Source organism: Artemia sp. Qi Xiang Cuo, chromosome 10, assembly GCF_049724085.1.
Source record: "Artemia sp. Qi Xiang Cuo chromosome 10, ASM4972408v1, whole genome shotgun sequence".
In the NCBI taxonomy this organism is placed as follows: Eukaryota; Metazoa; Arthropoda; class Branchiopoda; order Anostraca; family Artemiidae; genus Artemia; species Artemia sp. Qi Xiang Cuo.
The window spans coordinates 55,809,896-55,827,900 of record NC_142803.1 but is presented as its reverse complement, the minus strand read 5'-3'; the positions used below and the strand labels follow the sequence as shown (position 1 = coordinate 55,827,900).

Here is an 18,005-nt window from a genome sequence, read left to right as displayed (position 1 = left end):
TGCTGGTAAGGGATAAATAGTTATTGGGGTCCATTTGTGGGCTCTGACGAATGTAAGATCTTTTAACCCAGAGAACGATCGCTAAGAGTTCTTGGTCAATTGTATAAAAAAGTAATTGGAGGCGGTCAATCACTTTCGGATCTTAAAAAGGATACTAGAGCCTTATGCTTACAGTGCACTTGAAAAGACTTATCTAAGCACTTAGAAATTGAATGAAATATGTTCTTAACTCACAAGTACTTAAGTGCCTCCACAGCACCGACTAGGATTTCAGTCAAATAGATTATGAATCCTTCCCTGACGGCGTATAAGAAAAACAGACAGGAGTTCTGGACATCGCGGCCCAGCGTCTGAACTTTTGTGTTTTTAGTTCCTCTGCGTCTCTGCATGAACAGAGCATAAAATAAGAATGGACATTTATTAGAAGAAATCAAAGATAATTTCCGGCCTCCCAGATATACCTATTACAAATGGCAGTTAGACTACAATTTGAAAATAACAATGAAATCGGTGTATTTTCCAAGCTTACTAATGCATATTGTTTGGTTGCTATTGGGGGCTCAGAAAATTTCTATAGGCAAGTGTCCTATGATACTGAAAAATCGAAATTTTAGGCATAGGCTAGGCTACTGCTAACTCAGAAAGTTGTTAGGCTTGATCAAAGTGAATAAAACTTGGGCAAATATTGAGCAGTTCATATTATTGGCCTTAAAATAAAGTGAACATTCCACTAGATGCCGTTTTTATGCTCTCTGAATATAATAATTACTTTTCTAGAAAATTCAGTGTTAGCCTAAGTCTCTTTTGGACCCATGAATATCATAACTTCTTTCTATGTTTTCAGTATAAACAGGGTTAAAATATTGGTTTCAAATTTACTAGGCTAAAAAATTCAAAACAATTTCTCCATTAAGTTATTCAATTCATCATTGTTTCTTCTGTCAGCTTTGTTATTTTTTTATGTATAGGTGAAATGGCAGTTTTTGAGCAGCCTAACAGAATAAGAAGAAAAATATTGCAGAATGGTTTTGAATTTTTGTTATTCAACTTAATCTTGTAATGAAAAAGTAAGTTTGAAATGAATGTTTTTACTCATTTTTATTATCCACAAATATAGAATAGAATTATAATTTTCAAGGGACCTAAAAGGGCTTAAAATTGAATTTGCGAGAAGAGCAATTATAATATTCAAAGAAAACAAAAAATAGCATCTAGTGGTAGGCTTTGTTCACTTATTTATTGGTCAATATTATGAACTGCTTTACCAAAACTTGCTTGAATGGATTTAGAAGGATATCCAGAAGGATAAAAGTTTTATTTTATAAAAGTTTTATTTAAAAATTTTATCCAGAAGGATAAAAGTTGAAATTACAGATTACAACATAATTTAGTTAAGATGAAAATGAATATAGACCTATTGTTTGATGCCTTTTTTATGATCCTTTACAATTCAATAATTGCTTATGGGGTAAAGCAAATCTTGAGCCCTTAAAGGGTCCCATAGGGATCTTATTTTGGAACCTGTTAAGAATCCAGTAAACATGCAAGAAAGACTGCATCAAAATCTCAAAGATGCTTTATGAAAAACAGGTTTTTGCTGCCTTGTGAGGTACTGCTCACTCCATGACAAAGATTTAAACTTTAGTTTTTGGGGTTGAAGGGGCAAAAAAGGTGCTAATGTACAAATATATAGCCCAAATTTGTTCATAAGCATATATAGTTTCATCCTATTTTGTTTTATTTCATTAGCATTAACAAAACTTCACTTCTTGCATGTTTACTGGATTCTTAACAAGTACCCTTATTTTTTTAACCACACCAAAAGTAACATGCTCCAAAGGAAAATATTTATAACAAGACAATTCCACATCATTTTCAAAATTGCACTTTACTGTTTTGACTAACGAAAATAAGAATTTCTATTCTGAATCAGGTACAAATTGCAATTTCTTATCACAAAACAGTTTTTCTTATAAACATGTTTTCAAAACTGTGGTTGCAATGGGCTGCTTTGAGCCCCTTTAAGGGTCAGGTTTTGCCCTAGAAGTGACTATTGAATTTGTAAATAGCATAAAAAAGGGACCAAGTGATGTATTCAAGTTCTTTCTAACTAAATTATATAGCCAATATTTAAGTTGACTCAATCACCTTCCTCAACTACTTTGCAAGATATGAAAAAGCCCCTCATCTAGAATTTTATAAAGTAAATTTGCAGTTTACAATGCAATTTAGCTAGGATGAATGTGAATATATCCCTTGATGGCTTTTTTATGCTCTTTCACAATTCAATAATTGCTTATGGGGTAAATTGCATCTTGATCCCTTAAAAGGGCCCCAAATTTATTTTATTTTTGTAACCACACAAAAAAGTTATCAACACTAGGTTAGGCTAGTAAAGGTTTTGAAAATTATTCAAAAAAGTACTATTAGTTGATAAATATATAATTCAAAAGTAATATACTCAAAAGGCACCTATTTATAACAACATATTTCACATTTAATAAACAATTCTAATCCAAAATGTCTTCATGGTATTTGTATTTAAGAATGTGTCTTCTTTGCAATAAACTTTGCCATTGCATAACAATAATAACAAATTTTGTTAGGAATGATCTGAATATGATCTATCACAGAGTTTACTTTTTAATCCCTAGCAATGACAATGACTAAGCTATGTTTTTCTTTGGAGAAAATTCTTTCACTTCAAAGTAAATGCTTAATTAGCCTACCTGGATATTTCTAATAATTTACCTATTGAAATACCTAAAAACTTGCACACTAGTATCATACAGTTATGCATCACAAATGACAGTATTAGTAGAAGTAATAATACAGGGTCACTATCACAACATATAGAGTTTGATTTGTTTTAATTTTTAATAGCATAATCCTGGAAGATCAGTGTCTCCACTGTTGGTGCTTCTAAAATTTTTGTAAGTTCAGATGCCATTGATGACTTCCTTTGAGGTCTGTGTAACTTATTCCTTAGCAGGTTCAGTGTTTTTTTTAATTAACTGGTCAGATAAGGTGAATATCTAAGACACTTGTAAGTAAAAAAATATTTCAGGTAGGAACTTTAAAGTTAACTCCAAGCAAATACAATGAAATAAAATATGTATAACATAAAAATGAACCCTTTAAACAGGTGGTTGTTGCAGGACCCCTTTTTGCTGGTGTCTAGACCCTGGTTGGCTTCTTGTCAATTGAACAGAGAATCCAGTGGTGATGTTTGTGGCCAGAACATGAAACTTCAATGTCTGAACTTCTTGTTGACTCAATTATAACAATATTGGACACTAACTTTAAAAGTTCTCCAGGAAAGGATACTGTAATCCTTTAAGTGAGGCTTCCTAAGGGATAGTCCCAACTCTTTGAGGATTTGTGGGTGCTGAATATATTTTCTTGACTTCCTGTTGTGTTGACAAGTACACCTATAATTGCAACTGCAATATCTAGCATTGCAAAGAAGATAGCAAGTAGCCAATGCTGACAGCTGATAGTGTGTAGTTGGCATATATCTGATCTAAGTTGTCAGTGTCAATTTTGTTTATCTTGTAAAACTTCAATATCTCTAGCTTGCCTCAGTTTGCATCTATTGTGTTTTGTGTTGTGCATTGATGAGATCAAAGTTGCTTTTGTGTTCTTCTTGGGCACATATAATACAATAATGCTCTTCTATGAAAAACCAAAGATTGAAGAACAAGGCTCACAATCTCTGTGTGGAAGACTGGGAGCTTGTGCATGTTCTTGTTGAGAGTTTCTGCTACCCTGGATGGCCCTTGAACACCATGTAATTGTGATATTACATTGGAACAGGAAGTTTGCAAAGTTGGCAGTAGCTGCTTGGACTGTCTCTTTCTGCCATCTTTACCAAAAAACATATGGAGCAACCATCCTCTTTGACTGTCTTTTTGTAGGGTGTTGATTGAAAAGTTAGGATTTGGTAGTCAAGTCAACTATTGTATATCAGGGCCCGAGTCCACTCCCAGGTTTCTGCCACAAGTTTGCAGTTTTTTTGTTACTGTTGGGAGATTCAAGAATAAATAAGAAATGTTCAATAGCAATTAACAGTTGCCTGAAATGTTTGATTCCTGATAGTTAGATAGAAGAATTTCATTTGTCTGCTCTGAGACAACAGGGATCCAAGTTGAAAATGGGAATTCAGCACGCTTAGCAGATTAAAAGAAAAAATCTTTTCATTGTGTATTCATTGAAGAGGGGATTGTTATTTTGTATTTTGGTTAGCAGACCTTAGCCAAAAATTTACGTTTGCATGAAACATGATGAAAGGGAAATTAACATAGGGGCTTTTTCTGCTGTCATGTAAAAAGAACATCATCTTTGTCAAACATATTCAAGGTCTAGGGCTACTTTACATATAGAGAAAAAATTGATGGGCATCTAATGCCTCCTCTTTGTTAGTGACACCTTCTATGACATCTTCTTCAGTATTCTCTTCAACCTGAAAATTGCACCCCATTGCAATCTTTATCTTCTTCTTCTTCTAATTCACAGCAGGCGGGCTATTCAGTTTGTACTATTTAGCCCTCTTCTTTTTGCTTCACTTTGTGGGCTACAGAGCTACTGCCTTGGTTGTCTCTTATTTATTAGATATTCTCAGATATCCTTCAGTAGATCTTTTGACTCAAGGAGTTCAAATATAAGATGATAGATATCGATTTCTGTGCTCTGTGTGCAGGTATAGTTGGCTAGGCTCTGGGCTGATAGTGAGATTTTGTGGTGTTTGAAGCATTTTAACAGTTTACAAAGCAAGGTATGTTGTGCAGACGTCTGTTGTGCAGACAATGGTGTTGACACCGGTATGTGTTTGATACTTAATCAACTGATAATAACATAAAAAGTTGTCATAGATAAAGGGTTAATGTAGTTAAAAGAAAATTGCAGGGAAAGATATTTGAATTACCTGTATTATTCACTGGTTGTCTTTTTATTGTTAGTGTTGTACACTAAAAAAAAATTTGAACCAATATTTAATGACATTCAGAATAAATATAAAAACACAAAGAGGAATTTACAGCTGAACTAATTGATTTTTCAGGCCATCCCGTCCAACCAACAACAGCCTCAAGACTCAGCTTGAAAAATGATGGTAATCTTATACCCAGTCACTCAGTGCTCATTATATGCAAAAAAGAGTTGCAAAGAGAAGTTTTTCTGTATGGTATTGCCCTTTGCCAGAAGTCCTGCAAACCATAGCCCCTACAATGCACACTTTGCCTAGCTCATGGTCATAGCAAAAATAATTGTAAACAGTCACTCCAATCATGTCGAAAATTTGGTAAACCTAGCCTTGGTTCTGTCACTCCGCCCATTTAAGAATCAAACATTACTTAAGGGACCACATGCGATTTCATACTTGCTCGACAGGAAGTTTCGGACAATATTTGCATGATCATTTGTGCTAGATATTAGAAATTCCGTAAGCAACTATGTTGTTCTTACGCATGTCGCGATCTTTTTCGGTACGGATTATTTCTCGTACTTCTGTCTCAAGGGACTGCTGGAGGTTCACACTCAGAGCCTGGACCTCTGCCTGAACAATCTGTTTAGTTTTGGCAGCGTTACACTTGGTTGATAAAGCTGCCTCAATGCTGTTCACTTTGTCCCTGATAGCACTGAGTTCTGCTCTAAGTGCAGTCTCAGATTGCACAATCGTGTTTGAGAGACTTGCCTGGAGGCTTGACATAGAAAAAACAAGTTAAACTAAGCTATAATTAAAAGAAATTAAAAACAAGACAGAGAAGGGTTTTTTTAGGGAAGATGCTAATTTTCTTATTATTAAAAAAGCTCTGTTTTAAAAGGTGTGAAAACTCTTCTGGCCTCTCTGTAAGGGCCAAGATCAATGAGTTATTTGGGACAGCCATGGAGCCTAGGCCAGGGAACACCTTTTTTAAACATTCTTGGAGGTTTTGTCAGACAATTAAAAATTAAGAATTGTTTTGACCCAAGTATTATGTATTTTCATGTATTTAAATGTATTAAAAAAAAACACAGGGTAAAAGCCACACCCAATCTAGGTTGGAGCTTCTCTATCACTCACGTCCCAAAATTATATATTTATAATTGATTGTTTTATTTATAGTATATTTGAATCAGAACTTACTGAAGTAATGCCAGTTGTTCATACAACCATAGCTGGTTGTAGGATTATTGGAAGACTGACTGTTGGAAACAAACATGGTTTGATGGTTCCAAATACAACTACAGATCAAGAACTGCAACAACTGAGAAATTCACTCCCTGATGCAGTGAAAATTCACAGAGTTGAAGAGAGATTATCGGCCCTTGGGAATGTTGTGGCATGTAATGATTATGTTGCATTGGTTCATCCTGACTTAGATAGGGTAAGACTTGTTTAGTTTCAGCTCTTCCCTTTTTATTTTGTTTATTTTTTCTTTTTAATTTTTATTTCTTCTCTTCTCTGTTCCCACATAGCAACTTTGTTGCTATGACATTGTTATTTTCCTAATCTTAAAGTTCTGTAAATAATTTCCTAAAATTTCATTTTGGATTAAATAAATAAGTTGGATTAGTGATATATTTTGCATCAATGCTTTTTTACTGTTAATAATAGATGATGCAAATTAACTGAACAATCTTGATAATTTGAATTTTTTTCATATCTTCTTAAATATTTCTGATCATTCAAGGTCAAACATATTCATTATAGCAGAGAAACTTCAGCATTTTAGGCTGCAAATTATTGGCCAATCCCAATGCTACACAAAAGCTGTTAGTAAAATTTCTACTTGAATAAATATTAAAAACAATAAACTGAAATGCAAAATAATTTTTTTAGTTTTTGTAATTTTTCACTTTAAAAACTAAAAAAACTCACTAAAACTCAATCCTTTTTTTCAAACATTTTTCCTTATAAAAACATTCTCTCTGTTAGTTCTGAAAAGTAAAAATTTAGAGAGAGGGTTAGATATTTTGTTGGGAGAGAGTCCATAAATTTATGGACTCTCTGCTTTTTATGTCATGCTTTTTATGTCACGGACTCTCCATGCTTTTATGTCATGCTTTTATGTCATGGACTCTCCATGCTTTTTATGTCATGCTTTTTATGTCACGGACTCTCCATGCTTTTTATGTCAAGAGATTTCAACATTTGCTTGTCCAGAAATAGGTCAACACACTTTTTGTACTTTTGTTACATAAATTTGTGAATAATTCTTTAACCACTTCTGAATGTTCAATTGCCTCCACATTATTATGTTCTATTATGTGCACTTCCAATGCTCATAATAGAACATCAAAATTCCTCTTCACTTGCATACGCCCCCTCAGGTTTTTCAAAAATCATGTGCTGACTGAAATTAGAAACCTCTGACGTTGAAAGGATTGAGTGTAAGCAGGAGGATTTTAAAAATGTAAGATTACATGTGTTTTGGTGCTATATTTAGATGAATGATTAAAAAACAAAGGTTTTTCAGCTGAATGTAAGGAGCAACATTAGAACTTAAAACAAACATAAATTATTCTGTTTGTGAGTGGGACTGCCAATTCCTCAATTCCTTGTTTTTCAGGCTAAATTTTTTTAAGTACTTTTCAAGAGCTTCTTATTCTAATTAAATGACCCTTTTGTATCAGGAATTGTTCTTAAAGAATTGGGACAAAAAGTCAAACTCTAGCATAAAGAGCAAGGTACTGAAGAGTAGGCAACCCCCTCGCATATGGAATAATTTATGTTCCTTTTAAATTTTAATGTTGCTCCTTATTTTCGGTTGAAAAAACTTAAAATTTAATTTCTGATATTTTTTTTCAGATATTGCGAGGAAATCTACCTTCTTCTCCATGAAAATCTTTCAAAATTCCTTCATGTAAAGTTTCTCCCATGTTAAATACTCTGCTCGAAATGTCCCACCAGACGAATCCATCCTTACTGAAAATCCCCCTGGAAAATTTCTTTTAGACAATACTGCCTGAAAAATTCTCTGTAGCCTACTTTATTTAAAAAAAAAACTTATTTTTATATTTAATTTCTGATCTTTTTTCAAATCATGCCGGATCCCCCCCTTGGGGGGGATCCCTCCCTGTATTTTGGGGATGGATTGGGACATTTAGTTTCAGGTTTAATGAACCTGTGAATTTAAGGGATGGAGTTTTTAATCGTGGTAATAATAAGCTGCTACTAGGGATCCTCAAATCAGCCTCTCCTATATACGTAGTGTCAATGGGCTTAATTTTTTTTTTTTTTTTTTAATTTAATTTAATTTGTCAAAAGGCTTTAAAATTTTCAATTTAAAAGGCTTAAAGGTCTGGTTTTCTTTAATTGTATTAGTTTCTCTTGTTTTTGTGAATGACTATCAGCTTTGAAATACGCATATATGTTTGAGCAGAAATATTGATTGAGCAGAAATATTGTTTATATGTTTGAGCAGAAATATGCTGACTTCTTTAGATTTAATGAACCTCTGAATTTGAGGGATGGAGTGCTTTGATTGTATTAGTTTCTATTGTTTTTGTGCATGGATTTATCAGCTTTAAAATACGCGTATATGTTTTGAGCAAAAAATTGGTTTGAGTAATCATACCTGCGATAATGGGATTGGGATCCCCCAAGTATCCCAGATTGAGGTCCAAAGACTCCCAGAAGAAAATGAGAAATGGGGGGCTGTGCTTTTTTTTAGTAATTCAAGCCCTCCCTGTCTCGACAAAGTTAGGTGACTTTATGTTTTAAGACATTATTAAGGCTTTTTATTGTATAGGAAACAGAAGAGATTATATCAGACACATTGAATGTTGAAGTATTTCGTCACACCCTGGCAGATACAGCACTTGTTGGTTCATATTGTGTCTTTAGCAACCAGGGAGGTATGGTTCATCCAAAGACGCCTGTTGCTGTACAAGATGAACTATCATCACTTCTTCAAGTACCTCTTGTTGTAAGCCTTTATGCTCATTTAAATTTGATTTTGAACTAGCAGTAAAATTGGGGGGATACCTCCCCCCCCCCAAAAAAAAAAACGCATAATTAGTTTTTTCCCATAAGAGGGGATTTACTCACTTTTAAAAAAAATATCTTAGAAAAATATTTAAAAAAAATCACTTAAAAAAAATTAAAAACCATTTGACCTTAGGAAGCAAGACTAAGCCTTAAGTTAATGATTCACTTTTTGGCTTTTCATCAATTTTTTACAATCTTCTGGAGAAATCTTTTTACAAAAGATTCATCAATTTTTCATCTTTTTTGATGAAAAATCTAATTTCTTTTGTTAAAAAAATCTGGAGAGACTGGAGAAATCTTGGCTTTGCCTGGGTTCCCTACAATTCAGATTTTATTTTAGTAAAGCTTTTAGACTTAGAAGATGGGTTCATTTCTTTTAGTTTTATAGACTATTGCTTAAGTTATGAATGTAAAAAATGTTTTGTTTGTTGCAATTCCTTTCATCCACGATTTTTTTCTTTTTGTCCTATTTTTAGTTAACCTTTTTGGACATAAATTAAATCTTCACATTTCATCCCAACTGTTCATGCTATACTAACTAATATTACTTTACACAAGGACCGCGTTTACTTCTCAATCAAACAAACCCGTTGCTCCTTATACATGATGAATGCTATGCCTGTAGAAGATCGTGTGATAGTGCTTTAGATTGACCTCTGCTTGGCAATATGGGGCGCGGGGCTTTATCCCAGCTGCCACAAGACTGAGACAGACTTCCGACCTGTTTATGTAAAAAAAAAGACCCAGCGACTCAAACGTGGACAGTTGTCGACGCCCTTTGCGTCAATGACGGTTCAGTAAGATCTTTATCCATTTTTGTCTTTTGTTATCCTTTTATAGCTAAGTAGATTTTAGACTTGACAGTTTATGGCGATACCAATAAGGCAATTCCAAACAAGGTTGATTTTCAAATCGTTAATAAAATGAAAAGACAAAGGAGGTATTTTGGCAAAAACGTCCGCCAACCCTTCCTCAGTGCCAAAGAAAGAAAACTTACCTTTGAAGTAAACTTTACAAAAAGAAAAGAATGACTCAATAAAGGAAAAGACAAAGCAAAGATTATTAGGACCCAGCGACTCAAACATCGACAGTTGTCGACGTCCTATGCGTCATCAACGGTTCTGGAGGATCTTTATCCTTTTTTGTCCTTTGCTATCCTTTTATAGCTAAGTAGATTTCAACTTGACGGTATGGGGCCTGGGGGTCGATTTCAGCTGCCATAAGCATTTTCTACCTGTCCTTGTAAAAAAATGCCTGGCAATTGAAACATCAATGGATTTAACGCCGTATGCCTCATCAATGGCTTTGGAGGCTCATTGCCCCTATTCATGTGACGATTTTTGGTTTTATGAAGGTTTTATTGAAGATTTGATCATCTAAGCCAAGGCCGTACCCAGAAATGAGGTTAGGGGGGGGGTTGAACCCCCCCCTCCCCCGAAATGTTTGTTTGACCCGTAAAAACGTAACAAAAATGGATATAAACAAATTTTGTATTCTTTTTTTTATTTTTTTTTTATACCCCCCCCCCTCGAAAAAAAATCTTTGAGTAAAACCCCCCCCGAAAATAGATCCTGGGTACGGCCTTGATCTAAGTAGACACAGTTAAGTAAAAGCTTTTTAAGATGACGATGTAAGTGACACAGTACATACAAAGTGGAAAAAACAAAGGTCCTCAGCTCGAGCTGCCGAGCATAGTAAGCTACTCATGTATATGAAGTGGGCCGTAAACGAATAACAAGGCGCAGAACTTGAACAAGATCTTTTCAATAAATTTGTCTGCCATCTAGAATGACAATGGAGAAACTGTGGTAAAACTCAGCTGTAGTTTCACGTCTGTATATCAAATTTATTTTTTATTCAGCTTATTCAGCACATCAGTTGTACTCAATGTCGTATATCTTTTTTTAATTTAATTGAAGGTTTTCAAAATGCAACGTTTATGGTCACTAGCCATAGAACCTGTCAAAACAACATACATAAAAAGATAGTAATTTAAATTCTGTTGTGAGGACTGTAGAAAAAAAAAATTTACACCCTAGCTTCAAACCATAAAAGTCAGTGTACCCCCTCCCCCCCCCCCAAAAAAAAAAAATCTGAAACTGGGTTGCTACCAAACTACTTGTAAAATTTTTCGCCTTTTAATGGAACATACTGAATTTATGTAAACTCTAGAATGAGAAATACTCTGTTTCCTTCAGGTACAAAAAAGAAAACAAACGTATACCTTCTTGTGATGATTGGTAACCAACTGACTGATTGAAAAAGTACGCCAATGAAATACTGATTTCAATTACACGTTGGATAAACCCATGTGATTGGCTGGGTATTTCAAACACTTACTGATTATATAAAGTAAGATTTATGATTCACAGTTATTGCAAAAAACCTTCAGTTTAGCTTTCTATCTGATCTTCGTGACTATAGGAAAGCTGCCAGACCGTTATAGTTTTAAGCTAAATTCAAATTATTATGCTCAGGATTTAATTCAACTTCCAATGCTGAATTTTTTCATTATTTTGTAACAAGGATTGAGTAGTATTTTTGAAAGCCTTGTAAGTTCGTGACTAAGACCGAATTATTAACTCTGGTTTTTAAGAAAAGCTGATTGTGAATTTTTTCAAAAGTCACATTTGTGTAGCATTGGCCACCATTAAGGTCCTTTCACCCCTTAGGGGTGTTCTATAGAATAGAACTGCTTTTGTTGCCATTCCGGGCACTCCAGGGACTAGCAGGTCACCTTTTTTCTCTATGGTGTTAATAATATGGGTTAAAATTGTTGTTTTGTTCGATTGGGGAAATGGTTGTTAATAACAGCCATAAGTTTTCTTGGCTTTGTAACCTGGCAATATTGCTTTAAAACCTTGAGATCACAAACAATGTACTTGTTTCAAGGAACTCCCTGTATTCTTTTTCAATATTTTTCTTTTCATATTAAGGCTGGTACAGTCAATAGAGGTTCAGATGTTATTGGAGCAGGACTGGTTGTCAACGATTGGACTGCATTTTGTGGCTTTGATACTACATCAACAGAGATATCCGTTATTGAATCCATCTTTAAATTAAATGAGGCCCAACCTCAAGCCATTACTACGGAAATGAGGCAATCACTCATTGAAAGGTAAGTTGTTTTTATTCTCTTCTTTGCTATAATATAAACTGGATTTCAAATTCAGCAGACTCTTCAAGGTAGTCTTAAGAGACTGTAAGAGAATCTGAAAGTGCGTCGAGCTAAGAGTTTAAAGTCATTTCCTTCGACAATCTGTCATTCTGTTGCTGAATGTGACTAATAAACTGACTGACTGATTCCCTACCTGACTGAGTGAATGACAGATTCCCTAGCTGACCGACAGACAGTTAGTCTGTCGAACTAGGGGTCTAAAAGGATTCCCTACTAGAGCCTGTCATTTCCTACCTGACTGACAGATTCCCTAACTGACTGACAGATAGTCAGTCTGTCGAACTAAAAGTTCGGTTACATTCCCCTCGACAGTATGTTATCCCCTACAAGGCTGAGTGACTGACAGATTCCCTAGCTGACCGACAAAGAGTCAGTCTGTCAAACTAAGGGTGTAAAAGGATTCCCTTCGGCAGCCTGCCATTCCCTACCTGACGAAGTGTCTGACATATTCCCTAACTGACTAACAGACAGTTAGTCTGTAGAACTAAAGTTCAGTTGCATTCCCTTCGACAACCATTTCCTAAAGTCACTCCCTTCGACAGTCAGCTAAAATCCATTCCCTTCGACAGTCTGATTTGACAGCACGACCTAAAAGTATCACCTTATCTCCGTAAAGATCCTTATGTTATAACTAAAGCAGATAAAACCATTTCACTAGTTGTCATGGATATGACAGATTATGACAACAAAGTTCAATAATATTTAAATAACAAAAAAACTTATGCAACCTAACCTAACCTGATAACTTCAATTCAAAACTTATGATTATGCTGTTGAGTTTACTGATTAAATTATAAATGAATTAAAAACTCTAAAACAAAACGGTAGAATCACTCCAGTATTACACAGTAGATTTTCCCCCTATGGTGGCTTAAGGCCTCTCGTCGCATGTACAAAATCACCCCTTTCAAATATCGAAAAATGGCTATGTACAACCTTCAAACCTTTGCTCCATTCCCCAAAATCAAAGATAAGCAACTCCATAGATCTATTAGAAAAAGTTAAAAATATAAATATATCAGAAAACACAATGGTAAGTAGCTTTAACATTGTTTCAATGTATACAAACATTGATTTCGCAAAATATGAGCAATTATTAAACAATAAAATTATTAATATGAAAATTAAAATGGAATTAAAATGAAAACTAAAAAATAAAATTAAACAATAAAAATTATTAAACAATAAAATTATTAAAATTAAAATATAAAAATTATTAAGCAATTATTAAACAATAAATTTGTCATTTAATCGAAGATACGACGACAGGGCTAAGTTGCGATGCCTTAATGACCTTGGTTCAACTTTGTGACAAGTATTCAATGTGCTTCCAGTTCCGTCGTTCATCTTATCAGCAAACAAAGGGTCTGCGAATTGGTGCTCCTCTGTTAGGTTTACTGGCAAATATTTATGTGGACACCTGGACAATTGGACTTTAGATTCATATTTTAAAACACATCTACTGGGACGTTACATGGATGATGTAATATCACTTTGGAGCTATGGGGCGGATAAATTTAGGGGCTTTTTAGATCACCTTAAGAAATACGATAGAAATTTTGAGTTTTCTCTAGAAACTGAAAATGCAAGTAAAGTACCGTTTTTAAAAAAGTCTTTAAAATATCATTTAAAAAAAAACGGTAAGTTAGCGTTTTCAAAACGATAAAACAGAAAAATTACCGTTTTTAATCATTCGTGGCGGTGATAAACTAGATTGTACTATTTACAGAAAATCGAATTAAAGGAAGATATACCTTCATTTTAAATCTAATTACCGTTAAAGGGGTTGGTAACTTCTCTCTTGGATTGTGTTCTAAACATTTGCTTGTAGCCTTATGTCCACAGCAGAATTAAGTTTTTACCAGAGATATACTTTTTGGGAACGGTTTCCCCTTTCTGTTTCTTAATACAATTAGCCGTAGGCTAAAGATACAATCACTTTCTATTAAAAAAGGCACTAGCCCTTTGAATTTCCAATCGAATAAGCCGTTTTTGAAGTTTCTACGACAAAGCTTTCTATTAAATGCTTATATGCCCCTAGGGGATAACTTACAACTCTTGCCCTGAGGGCAGTGGGGGAGTGTCCTCCTCAAAAAAATAATTTTTATCTGGAAATCGACTACGTAGAACAAAATGGCTATCTCAAGATGTTGATTGGGTGTGTTTGGGGAAATGGTGAGCGTGGAAGGGGTGTTAGTTGCCTTTCAATCACTTTTGGCCCTTAAAAAGGGCACTAGAACTCTTGATTTCCAATCGAATGAGCCCCCGTCGAAGTTTATGCGACGACCCCTTCCATACTAAGTGCCCCCAGGTCCTCGGGGGTTTTTTTCGGCACCAGGGTTTTTATTATATGATCTTTTTTTTAACACAATAGCTGTCTTCCTCAAAACATAATTTCTATCGGGAAATCAACTACGTAGAACAAAATGGCTATCTCAAAATCTTAATTGGATGTGTTTTGGGAAAGGGTGGGCGTGAGAGGAGGGTTAGTTGCCCTCCAATCACTTTCGACTGTTAAGTAGGGCACTAGCCATTTAAATTTCCAATCGAATGAAGCCTTTTTGAAGTTTCTACGACAACGCTTTCTATAAAAACCTCATATGCCCCCAAGGCATAACTTACAACCCTTACCCTGAGGGCTTTTTAGCCGTTGGAATTTCCAATCGAATGAGCCCTTTTTGAAGTTTCTACGAGAAAGCTTTCTATAAAAAGTTTATGTGCCCCCAGGGCATAACTTACAACCCTTGCCCTGAGGGCTGTGGGGGGAGATCCCTCCTCAAAACATAATTTCTATCTGGAAATAAATTACGTAGAACAAAATGGCTATCTCAAAATTTTGATTGGATGTGTTTGGGGAAATGGTGGGCATGGAAGGGGTGTTAGTTGCCTTCCAACCACTTTTGATCCTTAAAAGGGCACTAGAACTCTCGATTTCCAATCGAATGAGTCTCCCTCCGAAGTTTATTCGATGACCCCTTCCATACGAAGTGCCTCTGGGGAAAAAAATAATAAAACATTGGAGCCGTATGGCCTTTACTATAGGCAGCGCTATAGCGTTGCCTCTGATAACTGCGGTTTTTTTCCTAATAGAACAATAATAGTTTTATACATTTTTTTCTTATATAAATAATAGAAATGATATTTTATAGATAACAATATCTTATAGAAATAATAGAAATAGTTTTTTCTAATAGAATAACAATAGTTTTTTACGTTTTTTTCCTTATATAAATAATAAAAATAATATCTTATAGATAATAATAGTTTATAGAAATAGCTTTTTTTCTAGTAGAACAACAATAGTTTTATACGTAATTTATGTCCTGATCCTCGTAATTTATAATGGTGTGCCCCAGGAAGCCCTGTTAGGTTCATTCAGGGTCGTATCCAGAATTTTTTTTTTCGGGGGGGGGGGATTACAAAAGGATTTTTTCGTGGGGGGGGTGCGGATTACAAAAAGAAACTTTAAAAAACGTATCAAAAATTCTTCCATATTCACTTTTGTTACATTTAGAGGGGGTTGGAACTCCATAACCCTCTCTGGATACGGCCTTGGGTTCTTATGATTTCTTGCTATGATATTTAACATTGGGGTTATTTTTCGTTAAGTGGAAATTTGTTGATGATCTAACAGTGTTAGAGACATTGTAACTTCTTTTTTAATAGCCTAATGGATATGATACAAACAACAAAAGGTAAAATAAAGAGGAATAATTTTAAGGTTGTGAACATTTTTCTAAATCAATATTTCGACTCTATATCTAGCAGTCATCATCAGCGAAGCACAGATAAATATGAAATAAGACTTACAATAAAATACTTGACGATTAAAATTAAAACAGTCCCAGATTTATGAGTAATTTTCTAAATGAATATTTGTCATCATCTAATGTATATCCTTGTATAGATGTCAGATGAAGCTGTTACATAACAGTCAGTCCTTCAAACTAAATAGTCTTAGCAATTAATTTCTATCATACTCCCCCTTTTTTACTCACCCTATCCCCCCTGAAATGTCGTCCAGTAGTATGAAATTATTGGAGGTACTTCAAAATAGGAATACCATATTAACGTTATTTTATAACCACATTACCATATTAACGTTATTTTACAACCATATTACCATATTAATGTTATTTTACAACCATGTTACCATTTTAACGTTATTTTACAACCATATTACCATATTAACGTTATTTTACAACCATATTACCATATTAACGTTATTTTACAACGCGCAAATACCACCTTTTCCCTGCTTAAAACTCCTTAAAAATTTAAATGGTGTGTGTCTTCTTTTATATTACAGTAGGCCATAAAGTAATAGCATGAAAGCCCCGGATAGGCAATTCTCCTTTACTCTCTAGATACAGTTTTAAGAAGATTATTTGTGCATTTATTACCAATATACATTTATTACCTATATAGATCCCAAATTAATAAACGGAGAGGCTCAGTCTAATTAAACTAAATGGTAATCTGTCTCTCTAAATGTTACATATGAAAAGCTACACAGTTCAACCAACAAATTTAAGATTTTGAGAGAGGTATGGAGTGAAAATGCGAAGGACTAGTTACCACTGTCCTTTGGTAGCTTTCCTTTAATCGTATTCAAGTAATCATAGAAGAAGCAGAAGGAGCGTTGTTATACCTGAGAAGATAAAGATCCACCAAGCATCTGGTATCTCCAGGGGATTGTCGGACGAATATAGACAGTCCGAAATAAGTGCCTAAGAATCCATCTTTAATAATGGGAAGTCTTTTATATCCACCCTTCCTCGAAGACCCAGTTTGGTCGCCCTCAAGGAAAATAGAACACAAATTTCGTTACGTTTTTCATCCGTAATCTTCTGGACAAACTCATTTTCATCTAGTCAATCCCCCTGCCCAACATAGACCTTGCCACCGTCGTTCTGCTTCAGCAAAAATTCCTGTTTTTACCCAAATAAGACTTTCCACATATTGATATACAAGAATTCGTTTCCCTTTCGTAATTCATATGTTAAATAAGTGAATCTCCTTCTCCCTTTTCCAGTCCCCATGCCCTTTTTACCACTTATTGTGTTAAGTTTTACTAATTTAGAACATCATATTTGTATAGATTTTTTTTTTAATACTGAAATCCTTAAAAAAAAAATTTACCCCCTATATGACCAAAGAAAAAATAATAATAATAATAAGCCTTCCCAATAATTTTCCCTTTTTGTTATTTATACAATTCCGTTTGTTTTACTTCTTTTATTCTTTTTGATATGCTGACTTTTTGTCTATCTGCTTTTACGGATCTTGTCATATTTGTTTTGTTTTTTGCTTTGTTTGTTTTTAAGTTTGTCTCTTAAGTGCTAATTCGGCCCATCTTTTACGATCTTTTGTGTTGTTGATCTTGTAGGCTTTCTCAAATTGGCTTATTAAATGTCTAGATATGGATGTCTAAGTAATTTCTTTCTCTTTCTGAGTATTTTTTTCTCTTTCTAACTAATTACTTTCTCTTTCTAAGTAATTTCTTTCTCTTTATAAGTAATTACTTTCTTTTTCTAAGTAATTTCTTTCTCTTTTTCAGTATATCATAAAATGATTGAAGATGAACTGTGGTGCTTCTTATACATATATATGTTGTAATCATTTATAAATATATAATTCTTTTCACCATGTCTTGTCGCTGAAAACAAAAGTTGCATGCTGGGTCTAACCTGTGAAAGATCCAGGATCGTGTTTGGGGACTGCCTAGAATTTAGTGACCTTTTTTGCCTGATGGAATCGGAGTAAGTGAAACCGCACCCACGACAGGGACAGTCACAACCCACCTTGGCCCGCCTCTGTTTCTAATTAAGGTTGTTGCTTTAGCTGAATCTAGTA

The 18,005-nt window shown here is 34.4% G+C and overlaps 1 protein-coding gene across 1 annotated transcript; it reads left to right on the top strand.

The window, feature by feature from the left end:
* The first annotated feature begins 419 nt into the window (after positions 1-419).
* eIF6 (eukaryotic translation initiation factor 6) lies at positions 420-17,798 on the top strand. The gene is made up of 5 exons (XM_089095142.1): positions 420-577; positions 6,104-6,365; positions 8,733-8,909; positions 11,908-12,089; positions 17,710-17,798. The coding sequence occupies exons 1-5, from the start codon at positions 471-473 to the stop codon at positions 17,717-17,719; spliced, it is 738 nt and encodes a 245-aa protein (XP_088951268.1). The 5' UTR covers positions 420-470; the 3' UTR covers positions 17,720-17,798.
* The last annotated feature ends 207 nt before the right edge of the window (positions 17,799-18,005 follow it).

Excerpts from the sequence above, each read along its gene's own strand:
- eIF6 (XM_089095142.1), top strand. The coding sequence starts at position 471 with ATGGCAGTTAGACTACAATTTGAAAATAACAATGAAATCGGTGTATTT. Across the intron at positions 6,366-8,732 it reads TTCATCCTGACTTAGATAGG|GAAACAGAAGAGATTATATC; the intron begins GTAAGACTTGTT and ends TTTATTGTATAG. Across the intron at positions 8,910-11,907 it reads TTCTTCAAGTACCTCTTGTT|GCTGGTACAGTCAATAGAGG; the intron begins GTAAGCCTTTAT and ends TTTCATATTAAG.